At 51.0% G+C, this 19,654-nt stretch overlaps 1 protein-coding gene across 1 annotated transcript; it reads left to right on the top strand.

Annotated features, from left to right (window-relative positions):
* Nucleotides 1–3,906: 3,906 nt before the first annotated feature.
* On the top strand, nucleotides 3,907–14,040 carry LOC135999247 (butyrophilin subfamily 1 member A1-like). The gene is made up of 10 exons (XM_065652817.1): nucleotides 3,907–3,991; nucleotides 4,717–5,064; nucleotides 6,074–6,355; nucleotides 6,814–6,918; nucleotides 7,469–7,489; nucleotides 8,105–8,125; nucleotides 8,748–8,768; nucleotides 9,054–9,074; nucleotides 12,566–12,598; nucleotides 13,460–14,040. The coding sequence occupies exons 1-10, from the start codon at nucleotides 3,907–3,909 to the stop codon at nucleotides 13,975–13,977; spliced, it is 1,455 nt and encodes a 484-aa protein (XP_065508889.1). The 3' UTR covers nucleotides 13,978–14,040.
* Nucleotides 14,041–19,654: the final 5,614 nt, after the last annotated feature.

The following is a 19,654-nucleotide window of genomic DNA, read 5'->3' as shown; positions in this document are numbered from 1 at the left end:
CAGAGGTGGGAAACCCCCTCGTCCTGGACTGCCCCAGCCTCAGTGCTGCCCTGATCCTGCCCCTGCTCCTCATCCAGGAGCTGCCATGCGATCCCTGGCCAAGGAGACCCCGGTGTCCTGGAGGAGGATCCACCTGAGTGGGTGGGCGCATGTCTGCTCTGCAGACACCTGGACCTGAGCTTGGGTGGCTCTAGTGCTGCATGACTAAAACAGGCAAATCTGGGCACAAACAAGTGTGGACTGCAACGGATGTTACCCCAACACCTGTGACCCCAAATTCCTGTTTCTCAACGGCAGTGGGAGCGAAGGATGGATCATCGGTGTTGGTGGTAAATCTACAGAAGTACAAGGAGTTCAGCTGGGGGGGTCACAGCCACCAAGTCTCAACCCCATTACAAGCCCAGGCTGGGACAAGCCCCAGGTGTTGGGACCTTAAATAGCTGTTCTACAGCAGAAGCAGGATGCTTATGGCTCCTCAACAGAGGACAGTTCCACCACCTCTTCCCTTCTGAAAACTCACCTCTTCTACTCATCTCCCCCACCTCATTGGCCAGGGTCTCCGTCTCTTCTCTCTCCATCCTCTGTGTTAGCTGAGAATCCACAGGAGGGGAGGTGGGATTCCCTGCTGAAAGTGGAAATTGCAAGACTCAGAGGCTGCCTGAAGATGATAAAAAAGCAGAAGGAATGATGGCAGAGTCACAGTGTTCAGGCACTTTTCAGACAGCCAGCACTCACCTGCGGGCTGACTGCAGGAAAGGAGGTTTTGGATGGTCTAGAGACCAGTCCCAGCACCTTCTCCTCTCTGGGATACCACACCATGGGAGCTTCCACCTCCCCTCCTCCTGGCGACTCCCTTCCACACCCTGAAGCTGCCACGGGTGTGTGACCTCCTCTGACACTTGAGTTTGGGAGCTCCCTCCCAATGTTCCTGCAGTACCCCCGTCCTGTTTGCATCATGGGATCTGTCACATCTCCCCGCTTCGTCCAGCTGCAGATGGGTGATAAGAGCCTGCGGCACCGCTGGCTGCTCAGAGCCCTCCTGGGCCAGCGGCATCATGTGCACCTCCAGCCCGGTGGGATGTCACCTGGGGACTCCAGCCCCAGAGCACTGGCCATGCTCTGGGTGTCCAGGTTGCATACGGTGATGAGGGAAGATGTCCAGCTCCTTTCAGCTGCTGCTTGTCCAGATTTGTCAGGCTGCCAGTGGGTTTCAGGCTGATGTTTGCAGGTCATGTGTTGCCTAAATCGCTTAACTGCTGAGTGGGGGACAGCAGGTGCTGGGCTTTGCATCCCACCTCTCTCTTCTCCAGGTAGCTTCTCCTGTGCCCAGGGGTGATGACCTCACCTGTGATCATAGGGAGCTTGGCAGGTGGCACCCGCTCTGCTCTGTCACTTCACTCTGAAAGCCACTGCATGGAGCACAAAATGAATTGGAGTGCAACGGAACCTGCTGCCAGGTGGTTCTGCTGCCTGACGCTGGTGACAGGAGTCTGGGAGTGCAGGACTGGTTTAGTGCTAGAATTAGGTTATGGCTGGAATCGATCTTAAGCCTATCTTTCCAGCCAAAACGATTTTATGATTCTATGACAGGAGACAGACCGGCTCGACAGGAACTGTTCAGTCAGGGACCACCGCATTTGGTGGCATCGCATGGCACGGTGGGGGCTGCTGAACATCCTGTTTGCAGGGTCAACCGGTGACAAAGTTAAACATGTACCCCCTTTTCCCCTAGTCACAGCGTGCAGCTGCACCCACATGTGGGAACCCCCCACCCAATGGCACCAGCAGCCGCATCCCCTGGTCCTGCGGGACTGGCAGAGGCAGGAGGTCACTAGTTCCAGCACACGTGGAACACTCTGGCTTCACATGCACGTTTGCAGATGCCTCAAGCAGTGCCACGGCCCCTATGTCCGCCTGGTACCCCTGCCCGGAACCTGGGCCCTCTGACCCCAGCATGGGTCCCCAACTCCCAGACGGTCCAGCCTGATGCTCGCTGCAAAACCAAAATGTTCACACCCCTATCCACAGGCACCCCACACCCATGGACACCCCTGACCCTCTCCTGCCTGGCCCTGAGGACTCCGACTCTCCAGCCAGCCAAGTGCACTGAACAGCTCTGTTTCACCCGTGACCAGGCCCTTTTATACCCCTTTTTACCCGTCCCCCACCTTGTCCTCCCTGATTCCCTACCCCTGCACATGCCTTTAGCTCTTCTCATACTTCCACTGAGCCCCCAGTATCTGGGACTCCCAGCTTTGCATCCTGATTATTGCAAAAGCCAGGCTGGCCCTCCCTGAAGTGCTGCCCACAGGTTTGTGAGAGCCCAGTGATTAGCATGAGTGATGAGGTTGGTTTATTATCCTTATCTCTGCTACTAGTTGTTGGCCAAATCTGTGTCTCTGAATGCTTCACTTATTGCCTCCCTCTTCCTTGTTGTCCCTTTTAGCAAGGTCCCTGGCCAGGTCCCTTTACCCCAGCAGATGCTCTCACCTCCTGCCTGCCCCACGCTCCCGGCTGGGGACAGGAGGGTGCTGGACCCCCAAGGGCTGAGAACCTGGGGGAGCTGCCTTGGTGACACATCCAGGGCCGCAGCTTTCCCTCATCAAACCATCTGCTATGGCCTCGCCTCTTGGCCAGGGAGAGGGAATTGCATTTAATAAAGCTGGACTTCGATCCCACACCCGCTCTGTCTCTGGGTGCAAATCTCGGTTCCGTCACCTCCCTCAGTCCTGAGTTACCTCCCTCAATTTCAGCTCCGTCACCTCCTTCCCACTGCTGACAGTGGGCTTCTCCCAGGGATGTGAAAACTGCTGCCGATATCCATCCCCTCACCAGTCCAATATCCAGCCCCTCCCCAGTCCAATATCCAGCCCCTCCCCAGTCCAATATCCAGCCCCTCCCCAGCCCATGGAGCCACGGGAGGAGGCTGCCGTACCAGCCGCAGCTGCACCGGGTCCCTGTAGCAGGGACATGCAGGTGGACACTGCCAGAAGAGCTCTTCCAGAGCAAAAGCATTGCCAAAAACCCTTCACATCACTCAGCGACTTTCATTTTTGAGCGGAGGCAGCTCAGAAGGAAATGAGTGAGAGACTGGACATAGTCTTTGTTTAGTTTTTGTTTAGTTTTTAACAGGGAAATGCACAGCTCAGACGGGGTGAATCCCGGACACTCCGGTGACAGCCGAGCAGCTTCTGCCCCGTGAGAGATCTCGGTTCCTCCAGGTACGCGGCATCCCTGGCAAAGCTGCAAATTGAAATTGCTTTCTGCCATCTGCCAAACTTCGTCGTGGTTTTCACCACTCATTAAGAAAGCCGGGACTAAGTCAGTGGGTGATAAGAGGGTTCGGGGGGTTCAGAGCAGGGCCAGGTCCCATCCTGGCTGGGTGTTGAATTAATGTTCTGGTTATTTTGCTTTCCCTGGTCTGAGACGTCATTTCAGTGGCAGGGGATGTGCTACCGAGTCCTGAATTTGTCCGAGAGGACGATTTTGTGGCCACAGCTCCACCTGCATTGGGTCTGGGTTTCTCCTCATCCTCCACAATCCCATCTCTTTCTCAAGGCTGGATAAGAAAAGCAAGGGCTCATATTAAAACAACTGCCACTTTGTCAGGGAGTTAGAGGAGATGTTGCAGCTTGTCCTTTGTTTCCCCATGGGAAATTCCTGCAACTTTTTATACCAGTCAGATACTTTGTATGTAAAGCACCAAGCAAAGTCAGGCTGATGATGGAAAATTGAATTCAACCTTCGGCATCTGAGGCTCTTCCCTAGCCATTATAAAAAGGGGCTGCAAGCAGTAAGAAACCCCTTTAAAAGTGAATTCTGCCTTTTATTCTATTCCCTTGTTTCTCCTCCCTTTCAGCCCTTCCATCTCTTTCCACGTCTCCTGGTTGTGCTCCAGCGAGGAAGATGCTCTCCAGTTTCCTCCAGTGCTTGGCTCTGCCAGCTTTTATCACTTATGGTTTAGTTTTCCAAGTTCACGAGCTGCACTCAGGTAGGCGTCCCTCTGGTTTTTGCTGATCCCTGGGATGTTGCTTCCAATCTTAATGTCTTCCTGGATAACGACGCACAGGAAAAGGCCTTGAACAAAATCTGGTTTAAAAAATATTCTGGGCTCTTTTTCTGTTAGATTGCTGACCTGAAGCCTCCCTGGCAAAAGGCTGCAACACAACAGTTGTCTTGAAAGTTGATTTCCTTTTGTTTTTCTTCAGCAGAAAACACTTTCTCTGCGAGTTGAGTGGCCAGTTTATTAATAAACCTTTTCTTTTTAAATTTCCAAAGATGCTCAGAGCACCTGAAACATTTTAAATTTCTGTTGTACTAGGTGCAAATACCTGAGGATATTGGAATTTCTTTGTACTGAAGTTCTCTCCTTTCTCCAACCACCCACCTAGAAACCTTCCAGTCACTTCTGTCCTTCTTGATCCTGCTTTCTCCCCACCCTCAGCAGCACAGGCAGCACTTGACCCTTAAGAAGAAATAGTCTTTTAGGGATCTGAAGAACTTTGGTGGTAGCGCGGGACAGGGAAGCATGTGCTGCACAGCTGGGGTCCCTCTCTCAGTTCCCCCAATGGCTTGTCCCCCAGCACAGTGACGGTCAAACACAATGACATGGCACATGGCACATGAACTGTCTGGAGCAGCAGCCGCTGGTTTTCCAAGCTCAGTCACCACCGCAAACTCACAGTTATTTCTTCTTCCTTTGGGGTTTTCTCCCAGCTCCGCTCAAAGTGATGGGACCCCCCGGCCCCGTCACCGTGGCCATGGGTGAGGACGCGGTGCTGCCCTGCCGCTTCTCCCCCATGCAGAGCACGCAAGACATGGAGGTGACCTGGTTTCGGCAGCAGCTCTTGCCCTTTGTGCATCACTACAAGGGGGGCCAGGACTGGTACTCGGACCAGATGCTGCAATATCAAGGGCGCACGGAGCTGTGGAAGGACGGACTCGCCGAGGGCAGTGTGAACTTGAGAATTTTCGACGTCCAACTGTCTGACAGAGGGAATTACACTTGCTCTGTTTTCGATGGCTCAGACTATGACGAGGCTGTGGTGGAGCTGAAGGTGACAGGTCTGTAGTCCGTGTCCCTGGTGCCTCTAATTTACTTTCTTGTAGCCAGCTGTCTTCTTCCTAGTCCTCCTCAGCAGAAATTTCAGGTGGTTGCTTAGGAAATATGGTTTAATTAAGTCCCATGTTTGAAAATACCAAGAATGTCTCGTAGAGGTAAAATTTCTTAACAAGTGGCCATCAAGAACTTGAGAGATACTCTGCCCACTTCAGAGTTGTTCTTGAGATAGTTTTCTTCATATAAATGGAAGTAAGAAAAAATTTGGCATTGAGTAATATAGTAAGAATGTCCTGGTTCGTGCTTTTTTATATTACTATCCAGACCTGTAGATTATTTTGATGCAGTAGCAGCCTCTAGAGCAGATCTTTGAGTTATGTGAAAAAGACTGCAAGTATCACAGAATCATAGAGGGTTTTGTGTTGGAAGGGATCTCCACAGCTCCCCCAGTGCCCCCCTGCCATGAGCAGGGACATCTGCACCAGCTCAGGTTGCTCAGAGCCCCGTCCAGCCTGGTCTGGGATGTGTCCAGGGATGGTTCAGCCACCACCTCTCTGGCCAACCTGGGCCAGGCTCTCACCACCCTCAGGGGCAACAATTTCTTCCTCATGTCCAGACTGAATGTCCTTCCTTTAGTTTAAAACCATCACCCCTTGTCCTATGGCAACAGGCCCTGCTCAAAAGTCTATCCCCGTCTTTCTTATTGGCCCCTTTTAAGTAGGGAAAAGCCACCCCAAGGTCTCCCTGGAGCTTCTCTTCTCCAGCTCAACACCCCAACTCTCTCAGCCTGTCCTCCCAGCAGAGCTGTTCCAGACTCGGATCATTTCTGGGGCTTCTCTGGCCCCTCTCCAGCTGGTCCATGCCCTGTTGAAATGAAATGTCCTGACCCCAGCTGACACTTGTCTTAAACCAAACCCTGGGATTGTCTGTGTCCAAGTGCATCCCTTGTCAGGCAGAGGGGCAGCCAGGCCACCCCGTTCCCGCAGGATCACTGGGGTGTCTGTGTCCCCGCAGCCAGCGGCTCTGCCCCGCTCGTCGCGCTGGAGCGGTACCAGGACGGGGGGATCCGGGTGTCCTGCCGCTCGGCTGGCTGGTACCCGCGGCCCCGGGTGCTGTGGCGAGATCCCCATGGGCAGCATCTCCCATCCCTCTCGGAAAGCGTCACCCAGGACCAGAGCAGCCTCTTTGCGGTGGAAAGCAGCATCATCCTCACCAGGGGCATGAAGCAGAACTTCTCCTGCTGGGTCCAACACATCCTGGATGGCCAAGAACGCGGATCAGCGTTTTACATCTCAGGTGAGGGGGGTGTGGGGGTATTGCCCCATTATTGCTGCTCATGGGCCTGCACTTGGGACATGACACTGGCAGAAATTCTCCGTTGCATTTGACAGGCTGTGTGTTTGGTGCATCTCGTGTTTTCTGCACCGTGTAGCTTGCTTTTTCTCAAAGGAGAAGAAAGCATGATTTAACTAGAAAATATTTAGCTAGAAATTTATTCTTGCTTTAATAAATCCCCCACAGGGTATGCAGACAAAACATCGTCAATCACAGACAAGTGTGAAATTGCCAAAATAGGTTTTTTTTTTAAAGTTTTATTTTTTGTTAATTTGTCGAATTTGTCGAGTACACTCAAGCGGTGACTTTCACCTTTGATGAGGTTCAGACCTGGGATGAGCTTGTATAACACAGAAATAATCCATTTCCCATTGCTGCTTGCAGATTGACCAAACCCCTTTGGGGATTTTACTTTTCAGATCCCTTCTTCCATAATGCACATCCTTGGATAATTGCCCTGAGCATGGTCTTGGTTGTTCTGGTCACTCTCCTTATTATCGCTGTTTATCTATTTAAAATTAAAGGTACTGTCCTGGTGCGGTGTTTGGGGAGGGAGATTGGTCCTGTTTGGCCACCTCGTGGGTTTGGGAAATGTTGGGGTGGTTCTTGAGCCTTGTCTCAGTGTCTTGGACACACATGTGGTGCCAGGGAGCTTAAAGATCCTGGGATTTACTTTCTGGCAAGAAAAGAAAGGTTGTTTTTCCAACAAAAACATATCAAAGAAGGATGTGGACATTAAAGCAGCATCAGCTAGACTTTCCTCCGGCCTGGCCAATGTAGGATTCTTCTCACAGAAATGGAGCGATGATTTGCCAGGTCCTGCAAAAAAACCCACAAAACCTTGCACCTTTGGGGCCTGGCAGGGCTCCTCCCTTTCTGAAAGACAAATAATACAGAGGAATAAGGGGAATGGAAATCCTCTATTTCTTACCAAAGGGAGCTGGGCCGGTGGGTCGCACAGGCACCGCAGCACTGCCAGACACCCGGTGGCTGTAACTCCTGCTGTGGTGTGACCAGGGCTCTTTGGAAGGGATGATGTTCTCAATTATTTACATTTCTTTCTTTCCTTCATAGGAAAGCGTGAGGAACAAATAGGTAAGGTTTACATTTGTTTTCCCAGAACCTGGGGAATTCCCTGAAAGGGGAGAATTCATGTGGATGTGGGGGAGGTAAATGGTTTAGCTAGTGGCTATAGAAAATTGTTAACTCTGTCTATGAAACGTTGAAAAGGTGGTAATTGTAAGGCAAATCACTGCCAAACCCAAGAAAGCACAAACAGATGTTGTACCAACAGTGAATTTTGCTTTTCAAAGGGCTCTCAAGGGTCTTCCCAAAGCTGGGAGAAGCTTTGGGGTAGCACATTTCATTTTGCAAGGGTCTCAGCTGTGTCTCAGCACCAAGGAAACCCAGGGGCAGGATGGTTCTGTAGCACTGAAGGGGAAGTTTAACCCCGTGCTCCTCCCTGGTCCATGCAAACCTGCCCCGTCACCGCTGCCCTGGAGCTGCAGCCCTGGCTGGACTCTGCCCGAGGCGGCTCTGGGGAGGGTGGCCAAGAGCTCCAAAAGTCTTGAGCAGAAAGATCTTGGGGAGCTCCTGGGCTGCAGCTTTTCCATCATGAGCGATTTCAGCCTCCTCCCCACCCCAACAAGTGTATCAGTGAAAAAGGAATGGGCTTTGGTGGTGATGCTCTGTTCTGGTTTTGTTTTTCAGCGATGCGAGAGGCAGCACTGCGTAAGTCCCACTCCCCGTCTTCCCGGTGAAATCCTCTGTGAAAACTTTCAGACTTTGTTATTCATCCTCTCATTCTGTCCAAATGTTCTTCTTTCAGTAGATACCTTACTTCTCCCTCCCTGACACCCTAATCATGTGAAAATTTACTCTGAAAAGTCATCAGGATTTTTTCTCTGAGTGGCTGTCAACGCTTTTTAACATGCTCATTTATTTTAAGTAGTGAAATAGTATGGAAAACTTATTGTGTTCTTTAATTTAGGGAGAGATTACAGAAACCTTGGCTGTTGAGAATTCTCTTCTAAAAGCTTAGATTGTTTGCTTACCAAGAAATTTAAAAAAAAATAAAATGAAGAGAGCATATTTGTTTGGTTGCAGCTCATAGAATTGCCAAGAAAGCTCTTTGGCTATGAAAAGTGAGCTCTTGCTAAATTGCTACCAATACAGGTTGATGGGGAACATCAATACAGGCCCAGCCCACTCAGGAATCAGGAGCATCCTTGCAACCAGAGTGTCAATCAGCACATCTGCCCCCTTTATCACAGCCTCTGCTCACCTGTGTGTGGTGGGATCCTGGGGAAGGGGCTGTGTCAGATAGTAACCTGTGCTTCTCTTTGTTGCTCAGGAGACCGTGATGCAGAAATCGGTGAGTTTCCTGTTCCTTACAAAGGATTTTTCACAGAGTCTGTGTAGAGTGGTGTTGTTTTGTTTTTCCTTTTCACTGTTAAAGTGCAAAGTCAACCAAAAAGTGTTTGGGAGGTGGAGGGAAAAGGAGAGAGTGAATCTGAGTTCAGACAATTAATGGTGATTGAGGATGGTTTTGCCAAGCGTTGGCAGACCCCCCCTCCTGCCCGTGCAGGCAGTTACAGGTGAGGTTATATCCCAATCAATACCCCACAACCCATTTGTGCTGATTTATCTTCTTTTTCAGAGAAGCAAGCTGAAGAACTTGGTGAGTACCATTCTCCTTCCTACACAGGACACATTTCCATTGAGCCCTTTTCTCACCTGGGTTTTGCACCTACGTCCTGGTTTTGGTTTTCCTTTTGGGAAAGGAAAAGGTAGCAAATACCAAAGTCATTTCAGAAACATGATTTTCCTTTGTTCTCTATGTGTTTTTAAGATATTCCCTGTGATCCTTCTATCCTAAGAAGAAACTTGTTCCACTTTTCAAAGAAAGTACCAACAGACCATAAATAGTCAGGACAGTTTTGAAGCTGTGTGCTGTGACATGACTTTCACAAATATATCTACAATTCTGAAAATGTGCAACTGCACTGGCATATCATTGTTTTGAGCTAATCCAGTATAAGCGTGTTCAGATTACCTCTCAACTGTGATTTTTTTTCTTTTTTTTTTTTTTTTTTGAAAGCATGGAGAAGATAGGCAGTGCCTATAGAAGAATGTAATTAAAGTTGGGTCTTTTGGGGTGCTGAATCATCTTCCCTGCTTTAATCTCCCTTCCTGGTAGTTCCTCTGCCGCAGCGATGCTGGTGGGACCAGGGATGCTTCTGCCAGGCCTCACTGTCCAGGAGGGCGTGTAACACTCAGACCTCTTGTTTGTTTGGTGCATGTCCCAGTTTCAGGCCCATCTGGAGAGTCCTGGTCCTCAGTGCGCAGTGCTGGCCACACTTCAGACATGGGGGCTTCTTCAGTCTGAGGAGCTGGGTCACTTTAGCTTGGACAAGAGGAGACTGAGGGGTGACCTCATTAATGTTTATAAATATGGAAAGGGTGAGTGTCAGGAGGATGGAGCCAGGCTCTTCTCGATGACAACCAGTAATAGGACAAGGGGCAATGGGTGCACACGGGAACACAGGAGGTTCCACTTAAATTTGAGAAGAGACTTCTTCCCGGTGAGGGTGCCAGAGCCTGGCCCAGGCTGCCCAGGGAGGTTGTGGAGTCTCCTTCTCTGCAGACATTCCAACCCGCCCGGACACCTTCCTGTGTAACCTCATCGGGGTGTTCCTGCTCCGGCGGGGGGATTGGACTGGATGAGCTTACGAGGTCCCTTCCAACCCCTGACATTCTGGGATTCTGTGTGATTCAGTGTGGAGTTCTGCTTGTCTCCTCTTCCCACTCTGCTCAATGTCATCTTTCCTCTTTTATTTCTGCTCCTCGCACTAACATTGTCACCTTGTGCAGCTTCCCATGCCACAGTCTGCCAGGCCCTGCAAAAAAAACCACAAAACCTTGCACTTTTGGTGCCTGGCAGGGCTCCTCCCTTTCTGAAAGACAAATAATACAGAGGAATAAGGGGAATGGAAATCCTCTATTTCCTACCAAAGGGAGCTGGGCCGGTGGGTCGCACAGGTACCGCAGCACTGCCAGACCCCCGGTGGCTGTAACTCCTGCTGTGGTGTGACCAGGGCTCTTTGGAAGGGATGATGTTCTCAATTATTTACATTTCTTTCTTTCCTTCATAGGAAAGCGTGAGGAACAACTAGGTAAGCTTTATATTCGTTTTCCCCGAACCTGGGGAATTCCCTGAAAGGGGAGAATTCATGTGGATGTGGGGGAGGTAAATGGTTTAGCTAGTGGCTATAGAAAATTGTTAACTCTGTCTATGAAACGTTGAAAAGGTGGTAATTGTAAGGCAAATCACTGCCAAACCCAAGAAAGCACAATCAGATGTTGTACCAACAGTGAATTTTGCTTTTCAAAGAGCTCTCAAGGGTCTTCCCAAAGCTGGGAGAAGCTTTGGGGTAGCACATTTCATTTTGCAAGGGTCTCAGCTGTGTCTCAGCACCAAGGAAACCCAGGGGCAGGATGGTTCTGTAGCACTGAAGGGGAAGTTTAACCCCGTGCTCCTCCCTGGTCCATGCAAACCTGCCCCTTCACCGCTGCCCTGGAGCTGCAGCCCTGGCTGGACTCTGCCCGAGGCGGCTCTGGGGAGGGTGGCCAAGAGCCCCAAAAGTCTTGAGCAGAAAGATCTTGGGGAGCTCCTGGGCTGCAGCTTTTCCACCATGAGCGATTTCAGCCTCCTCCCCACCCCAACAAGTGTCTCGGTGAAAAAGGAATGGGCTTTGGTGGTGATGCTCTGTTCTGGTTTTGTTTTTCAGCGATGCGAGAGGCAGCACTGCGTAAGTCCCGCTCCCTGTCTTCCCGGTGAAATCCTCTGTGAAAACTTTCAGTCTTTGTTCTTCATCCTCTCATTCTGTCTAAATGTTCTTCTTTCAGTAGATACCTTACTTCTCCCTCCCTGACACCCTAATCATGTGAAAATTTACTCTGAAAAGTCATTAGGATTTTTTCTCTGAGCGGCTGTCAATGCTTTTTAACATGCTCATTCATTTTAAGTAGTGAAATAGTATGGAAAACTTATTGTGTTCTTTAATTTAGGGAGAGATTACAGAAACCTTGGCTGTTGAGAATTCTCTTCTAAAAGCTTAGATTGTTTGCTTACCAAGAAATTTAAAAAAAAATAAAATGAAGAGACCATATTTGTTTGGTTGCAGCTCATAGAATTGCCAAGAAAGCTCTTTGGCTATGAAAAGTGAGCTCTTGCTAAATTGCTACCAATGCAGGTTGATGGGGAACAACAATACAGGCCCAGCCCACTCAGGAATCAGGAGCATCCTTGCTACCAGAGTGTCAATCAGCACATCTGCCCCCTTTATCACAGCCTGTGCTCACCTGTGTGTGGTGGGATCCTGGGGAAGGGGCTGTGTCAGATAGTAACCTGTGCTTCTCTTTGTTGCTCAGGGGACCGTGGTGCAGAAATCGGTGAGTTTCCTGTTCCTTACAAAGGATTTTTCACAGAGTCTGTGTAGGGTGGTGGGTTTTTGTTTTTCCTTTTCACTGTTAAAGTGCAAAGTCAACCAAAAAGTGGTTGGGGGGTGTAGGGAAAAGGAGAGAGTGAATTTGAGTTCAGACAATTAATGGTGATTGAGGATGGTTTTGCCAAGCGTTGGCAGAACCCCCCTCCTGCCCGTGCAGGCAGTTACAGGTGAGGTTATATCCCAATCAATATCCCACAACCCATTTGTGCTGATTTATCTTCTTTTTCAGAGAAGCAAGCTGAAGAACTTGGTGAGTACCATTCTCCTTCCTACACGGGACACATTTCCATTGAGCCCTTTTCTCACCTGGGTTTTGCACCTACGTCCTAGTTTTGGTTTTCCTTTTGGGAAAGGAAAAAGTAGCAAATACCAAAGTCATTTCAGAAACATGATTTTCCTTTGTTCTCTATGTGTTTTTAAGATATTCCCTGTGATCCTTCTATCCTAAGAAGAAAATTGTTTCGCTTTTCAAAGAAAGTACAAACAGACCATGAATAGTCAGGACAGCTTTGAAGCTGTGTGCTGTGACATGACTTTCACAAATATATCTACAATTCTGAAAATGTGCAACTGCACTGGCATATCATTGTTTTGTGCTAATCCAGTATAAGCGTGTTCAGATTACCTCTCAACTGTGATTTTTGTTTTTTTTATTTTAAAGCATGGAGAAGATATGCAGTGCCTATAGAAGAAGGTAATTAAAGTTGGGTCTTTTGGGGTGCTGAATCATCTTCCCTGCTTTAATCTCCCTTCCTGGTAGTTCCTCTGCCGCAGCGATGCTGGTGGGACCAGGGATGCTTCTGCCAGGCCTCACTGTCCAGGAGGGCGCGTAACACTCAGACCTCTTGTTTGTTTGGTGCATGTCCCAGTTTCAGGCCAGTCTGGAGAGTCCTGGTCCTCAGTGCGCAGTGCTGGCCACGCTTTAGACATGGGGGCTTCTTCAGTCTGAGGAGCTGGGTCACTTTAGCTTGGAGAACAGGAGACTGAGGGGTGACCTCATTAATGTTTATAAATATGGAAAGGGTGAGTGTTACCAGGATGGAGCCAGGCTCTTGTTGGTGACAACCAGTGTTAGGACAAGGGTCAATGAGTGGAACACAGGAGGTTCCATTTAGATTTTAGAAGAGACTTCTTCCTAGTGAGAGTGCCAGAGCCTGGCCCAGGCTGCCCAGGGAGGTTGTGGAGTCTCCTTCTCTGCAGACATTCCAACCCACCTGGACACCTTCCTGTGTAACCTCATCTGGGTGTTCCTGCTCCGGTGGGGGGATTGGACTGGATGATCTTTTGAGGTCCCTTCCAATCCCTGACATTCTCTGATTCTGTGAATCTGTGTGATTCTGTCTGGAGTTCTGCTGTTCTCCTCTTCCTGCTCTGCTCAGTGTCAGCTCTCTGCTTTGTTTTCTGCTCCTCGCACTAACATTGTCACCTTGTGCAGCTTCCCATGCCACAGTCTGCCAGCTATCACTCGCACTCTTTCTCCTCCTTGTGCAACCCCTTCAAAGCTCTTTCCTGGGATGAGCTCTGCCCTGATGTGTTGACTCCATCTCTCCTGCAGTGAAGGTGGTTCTGGATTCAGACACAGCCCACCGTACCCTTGTCCTGTCTGATGACTGCAAAAGTGTGAGAAGACAAGCGGAGACCTTTGAAGTCCCTGACAACCCCAAGAGATTTGATGTAACGTTCTGTGTGCTGGGTTATGAAGGCTTCACCTCAGGGAGATGTTACTGGGAGGTGGAGGTGGAGGATGGAGAAGAATGGACTGTGGGGATCTGTAGAGAAGATGTGAAAAGAAAGGGCACGATTCCGTTTAAACCAGAGGAGGATTTCTGGGCAGTGGGGCAATGGCTAGGGCGCATCCAAGCTCTCATGTCCCCTTGTTGGATTTCCCTTTCTGAAATCCAGACTCCCAAGCGGATCCGGGTCTCTCTGGATTATGAAGAGGGGCGGGTGTCATTTTTCAGTGTTGATGAGAACATGCCCATCTTCACATTTCCACAGACATCATTTGAGGGGAAAACAGTCTACCCTTGGTTCTGGGTGGGTCCTGGGACACGGCTCAAAGTGTGGCCTTGATGAAGGGGAGGGAGCAAGAGAAGGTTTTCTAGGGGACCTTGGCAGTTCAGACTCACAGCAGGATTCAGGTTGAAAGGAACTGGTGGAGGTTTCTGTTGCAGCCACCTACTCTCAGCAGGGCTACCCTCAAAGTGGCCTGAGGTGTCTTTGAACCTCGTTCAGCTGAATTGTGTAGGACGTCCAAGGGTGGAGATCTCATTACCTCTCTGGACCTCTGGCTGGTGCTGCACCTCTCTCAAGGGGAAGAATTAGCCCTTTGTGCTTGAACAGAGTTTCCCCAGTTGCAACTCATGACTGTCGCCTTTCATCCCCGCTCTCTACCAGTAGAACAACACTCTCCCTGAAGACACTCGCGCAGCAGGGATCGCTTTCTAAATGTACAGAATAAAGTGACCTCAGTGGGATTTGTCTGTGTGTCAGCACCAAATGTCTGTGTCCAAGGTGTTGCCTCCACCTCCTTTTAACCTGTAAGGAGTGTCAGGGACTTTTTAGAAAACGGTTCACCACAGCCTACAGGAGACAATGAAGGCACGTACACCACTGGGTCGGTCTGTGGCTGTGCGTGTTCCCAGCAGAAGCGCAGGTGACGAGCTCACCTGTGACCTGCAGACGCCTAACACTGGGAATTCTGAGTAGCCTGGAGCAGACTCAGAATGTCCTATGTGGGCTGAAATGAAGCTGGAGAACCCAAAACTTCTCATGGAGAAAGGCATCTCGTCAGCATGGGGGTGGCCCCTGCTTCCAGGGCACTGAAGAGACACATTAGGGTACCAAATAATTCTTCAATGTTTGACTATTCAATTTGTTTCTCTGGTTGTGATGAGACTTTTGGAGAGAAAATTTAGAGGTTTAGATCTTCTCCAGCCAAAGAACTACTACCAGGAATTTGCTGAAGTTTAGGAAGAGACTGTAGGAATTGTGGCTTGAGACTTGCTGATTTGCAGAACTGATGGGATTTGTGCCATCGCATGTTAGAAGCGAAAAATATGAATAACCAAAGTTTTATAAATAGCCAATAAGTAAGTAAAGTTCAAATGCTGTTCAAACAAATGTGAAGATAAATGCCACCCCACAAGACCTTGCTGGCAGATAAGGATTTTGAACACGTTGGCTCCATCTCTGTCCAGACATGTACCCGCTGCCTTCGTGTTCCAGTTGTGGGGTCTCGCCATCCTTCCGCTGTGCTCATGGAAATGCAGAGCCACAGCCCCGACACGGGTAAGCTCTCCCTCCTGCTGCATGGGCACAACGTTGGCTTTGGCAGCGGTAGCTGAGGACATGCTGGCACCAAGATGTGGGTGGCCATTTGGAGACCTCTTAGAATTTCAGAATGGTTTGGGTTGGAAGGGACCTTAAAAATCATCGAGGCCAACCCCTGCCATGGGCAGGGACATCTTTCAGTAGACCAGGTTGCTCAAAGCCCCGTCCAACCTGGCCTTGAACACTGCCAGGGATGGGGCATCCACAGCTTCTCTGGACAGCCTGTGCCAGGGCCTCACCACCCTCATAGGGAAGAAGGAACCTTGTCCATTCCTAATGGGATTTTCCCCTCCTCGGTGCTCTGCCAGGAGCATGAGTTGCTTCTGCTTTAGGGAATGTCTCCTCGGACGGTCCCCTGGGTTGCTTTGCTGGATTGCTGGTCCCACAGCCGTGCAGATGCCAGGTGCAACAGGATGTCACCTGTCCCCGTACAGTGCCGGAGAGGTTGGTGAGCCCATCGCCTTGTGCCGGGGCAGGGGATCTGTTCCTGACCCAGTGCTGCAACTCTGTCCAGCTACTAGAGTAGATCAGGCAGACCAACGCTGTTGCCTGTGCCCAGCTGCCACCACAAAGGTGACAACTGAAGTGGCACCAAGAGGTTCCAACCAGCAACATGGCTGGAGAAGAAGAAATCTAGGCTGGACCCAGACAAGGTTCCCCTTCAGCTACATTCCCCTTTTCTTCTCCCAAGAGCAGGAATTAGCAGGAGAGGACAAAGCAAGGTCCCTGGGGGTGGGGACCGCCTCATCTTTTCCAGGTCTGGCATGTCCTTTGAATGTCATTTCCTCAAAATGCCAGTTGTCCAGAGCAGATCCACGGCTGGAAGCCATGTCCTGTGGGGAGCAGCTGGGCCCTTTGGGTTTGTTTCCTTTGGAGCAAAGGAGGCTGAGGGGCGACCTCATGGCTCAGCTGCTTCCTGAGGACAGAATGTTGAGAGAGAGGCGCTGAGCTCTTCTTCTGGATCCGGGACAGGACCTTGGGAATGGTGCAAAGCTGCACACGAGAGGGTTCAGACTGGACATTAGAAACCATTTCTTTACCAAGAGGGTGGTCGAGCACTGGAACAGGCTTCCTTGAGAAGTGGTTGATGTCCCAAGGCTGTCAGTGTTTAAGAGGGATTTGGATTAAGAACAAACTTTAACCTTTGTTCCCCCTGTAGTGGTCAGTCAACTGGATTAGATGATCATTGTAGATCCCTTCCAACTGGACGAGTCTAGTCTAGTCTATGTGAGGAAGAGGAGACCTTGATGGGGGGAGATCAGAGAATGGCAGATCTGTGGGAATCGCCTCATCTGTGAGATGATCTATGAGGTCATCTATGGGCTTCAGACACTTCTCAGTCTTTTTCTTACCTTCCCTGGCTGTTCCTATGGCTTTTACCAGTGCTCTGCTGTAAGAAATGTGCTCGATGCGCATGTCGGTGAGAACTGGAAATAAGGCAAGGAGAGGCTGTATGTGTGGAGAAGATATGCGTTATCATGAGCTCCAGCTATGTTTGGGTGGTTTTAACCTAATCATCAAGCTTAATTGAAAAAAAAGCCAGGGACGCTACTCCAGCACCTTTTAAGGAGTTTGAACTTGCTGTATTTTTATAGAGCAGCTCTGCGGTGCCCTGGCACTCGATGCCACTTCTCTGCCCTGAGGCCACCTGGCACCAAGCTCCTCCATGTGCCAAATCTCTGTGCTCCCCATTGTCTCTGCAGTCCTGGCTGTGGGGGGAGGGGATGAAGGAGGCTCTTTGGTGGTGTCCATCTCCAAGACCTGCCAGTCCTCCCACTTCATGTGAGGAGAAGCCATCAGGATGCAGGACCCTCCCAGTTCTCAGCACCAGGACCCAAGAAGATGGTGTTTGCCTTTCCAGTGCCCCCCCAGCCCACATCCCTCCATGTCAGGGGCACAGCTTGAGCCACGAGTCCATCCCCACCCAGAGCCATGGCCGTAGCCTCTCCCCGGGACATGGAGCCAGGCAGAAAGCAAAGATTGGGGCTTCGCTTTCAGCATCAGCAAATGCCACCTGCCTGTCTGTAAGGTCCAGGCAGACCTGGATGGCCCTGGGCAGGCAGGCAAGGCGCAGGGGTGTCCAGTCAGGGTCAGTGAAAGCGTGGTATTGTCCAAACCACTGCCCCACGGCCCAGATCCCCTCCCTGGGGGTAAAACTGAGGACTCCCTTCCTCCTGACAGACTCCTGGGCCACCCCCACAGCCCACCAGTCCCCTGCACTGGCCACCTCCACCTCCCAGCGGTGTCTCCCCGCAGTGAAGCCGGGGCTGCCCAGCACACACGGCTCCGTGTCAAAACGTTTAGGGTTGTCAGGCAGCAAGATCCACTCTTCCCCACGTCGCATGCCATGCTGGTCAAAGCCAGGATGAGGAAGGGGTTACAGTGTCTGGGTCCAGGGTCACATCAGCTGGGGACAGAGGAAGGGAAGCTGATCAGGATGGGCAGCCCCAGGGGACCATTGGAGCTGAATACACCACAGCAGTAGAAGGGACAGGGCGATTTGGGCTGCATCCCCAGCACCATGGGCAGCAGGTTTGGGGTGGATTCTGCCCCTCTTCTATACCCTGGTGAGACCCTCCTGCAGTGCTGTTGCAGCTCTTGGTCCTCAGCACAGGACAGACATGGACGTGCTGGAGAGGGGCCAGAGGAGCCCCAGAAATGATCCGAGTCTGGAACAGCTCTGCTGGGAGGACAGGCTGAGAGAGTTGGGGAGTTGAGCTGGAGAGGAGAAGCTCTGGGGAGACCTTATTGCGGCCTTTCTGTGCTTTAAAGTGGCTGATAAGAGAGACGGGGATGACTTTTAAGCGGGGCATAGTGCAATTGGGCAAGGGGTGATGGTTTAAAACTGAAAAAGCAGAGATTTAGATGAGATATGAGGAAGGAATTGTGGCACTGGGGGAGCTGGGAAGGTCCCTTCCAACCCAAACTGTTCTATGATTCTATGATTTCCTCTCCCCTGCCCAGAGGTGGGAAACCCCCTCGTCCTGGACTGCCCCAGCCTCAGTGCTGCCCTGATCCTGCCCCTGCTCCTCATCCAGGAGCTGCCATGCGATCCCTGGCCAAGGAGACCCCGGTGTCCTGGAGGAAGATTCACCTGAGTGGGTGGGTGCACGTCTGCTCTGCAGACACCTGGACCTGAGCTTGGGTGGCTCTAGTGCCGCATGACTAAAACAGGCACATCTGGGCACAAACAAGTGCGGACCACAATGGATGTTACCCCAAGACCTGTGACCCCAAATTCCTGTTTGTTTCTGTGGACAGTGGTTGGAACAAAGGATGTGTTTTTGTTGTTGGTGGTGGGTCTACAGATAAGCACAAGGAGTTCAGCTGGGGGGGTCACAGCCACCAAGTCTCAACCCCATCACTAGCCCAGGCTGGGACAAGCCCCAGGTGTTGGGACCTTAAATAGTTCTACAGCAGAAGCAGGAGGCTTATGGCTCCTCAACAGAGGACAGTTCCACCACCTCTTCCCTTCTGAAAACTCACCTTTTCCACTCATCTCCACCTCATTGGCCAGGGTCTCCCTCTCTTCTCTCTCCATCCTGGATACCACTGTGTTCGCTGAAAATCCACAGGAGGGGAGGCGGGATTCCCTGCTGAAAGTGGAAATTGCAAGACTCAGAGGCTGCCTGAAGATGATAAAAAAGCAGAAGGAATGATGGCAGAGTCACAGTGTTCAGGCTCTTTTCAGACAGCCAGCACTCATCTGTGGGCTGACTGCAGGAAAGGAGGTTTTGGATGGTCTGGAGGTCTCCAGTCTGCTCTCCACTGCCCTCAGCTCATCAGCTCCTGGCTGGACTGAGCTTGCAGAGCATTTCCAGCTTGTTTGAGGGAGCAGATCAAAGCCCAGAGGGGCTGGATGGTCTGGAGAACACAGCTGGAGTCCAGCACCTTCTCCTCTCTGGGATACCACACCACGGGAGCTTCCACCTCCCCTCCTCCTGGCGACTCCCTCCCACACCCTGAAGCTGTCGCGGGTGTGTGACCTCCTCTGACACTTGAGTTTGGAAGCTCCCTCCCAACGTTCCTGCAGTGCCCCCATCCTGTTTGCATCACAGGATCTGCCACATCTCCCCGCTTCGTCCAGCTGCATGTGGGTGATAAGAGCCTGCGGCTCTGCAGTGTGCACAGAGCCCTCCTGGGTCAGCGGCACCATGTGCACCTCCAGCCCCAGAGCACTGGCCATGCTCTGGGTGTCCAGGTTGCATACGGTGATGAGGGAAGATATCCAGCTCCTTTCAGCTGCTGCTTGCCCAGATTTGTCAGGCTGCCAGTGGGTTTCAGGGTGGTGTTTGCAGGGCATGTGTTGCCTCGATTGCTTAACGGTTGAATGGGGGACAGCAGGTGCTGGGCTTTGCATCCCCTCCCCAGTCCGCTATCCATCCCTGCCCAGGCTGGGGCAGCAGCAGGATGAGGC

Source organism: Caloenas nicobarica, chromosome 27 (assembly GCF_036013445.1).
Source record: "Caloenas nicobarica isolate bCalNic1 chromosome 27, bCalNic1.hap1, whole genome shotgun sequence".
NCBI lineage: Eukaryota > Metazoa > Chordata > Aves > Columbiformes > Columbidae > Caloenas > Caloenas nicobarica.
Note: the sequence above shows the minus strand (reverse complement) of the source record. Positions and strands in the feature narration are given on the sequence as shown.

What these genes read in the sequence shown, in the direction of transcription:
- LOC135999247 (XM_065652817.1), top strand. Translation starts at nt 3,907, where the DNA reads ATGCTCTCCAGTTTCCTCCAGTGCTTGGCTCTGCCAGCTTTTATCACT. An exon ending in ATCAGCGTTTTACATCTCAG is followed by an intron (nt 6,356 to 6,813) that starts GTGAGGGGGGTG and finishes TTTACTTTTCAG; the next exon opens with ATCCCTTCTTCCATAATGCA. An exon ending in GATGCGAGAGGCAGCACTGC is followed by an intron (nt 8,126 to 8,747) that starts GTAAGTCCCACT and finishes TTTGTTGCTCAG; the next exon opens with GAGACCGTGATGCAGAAATC.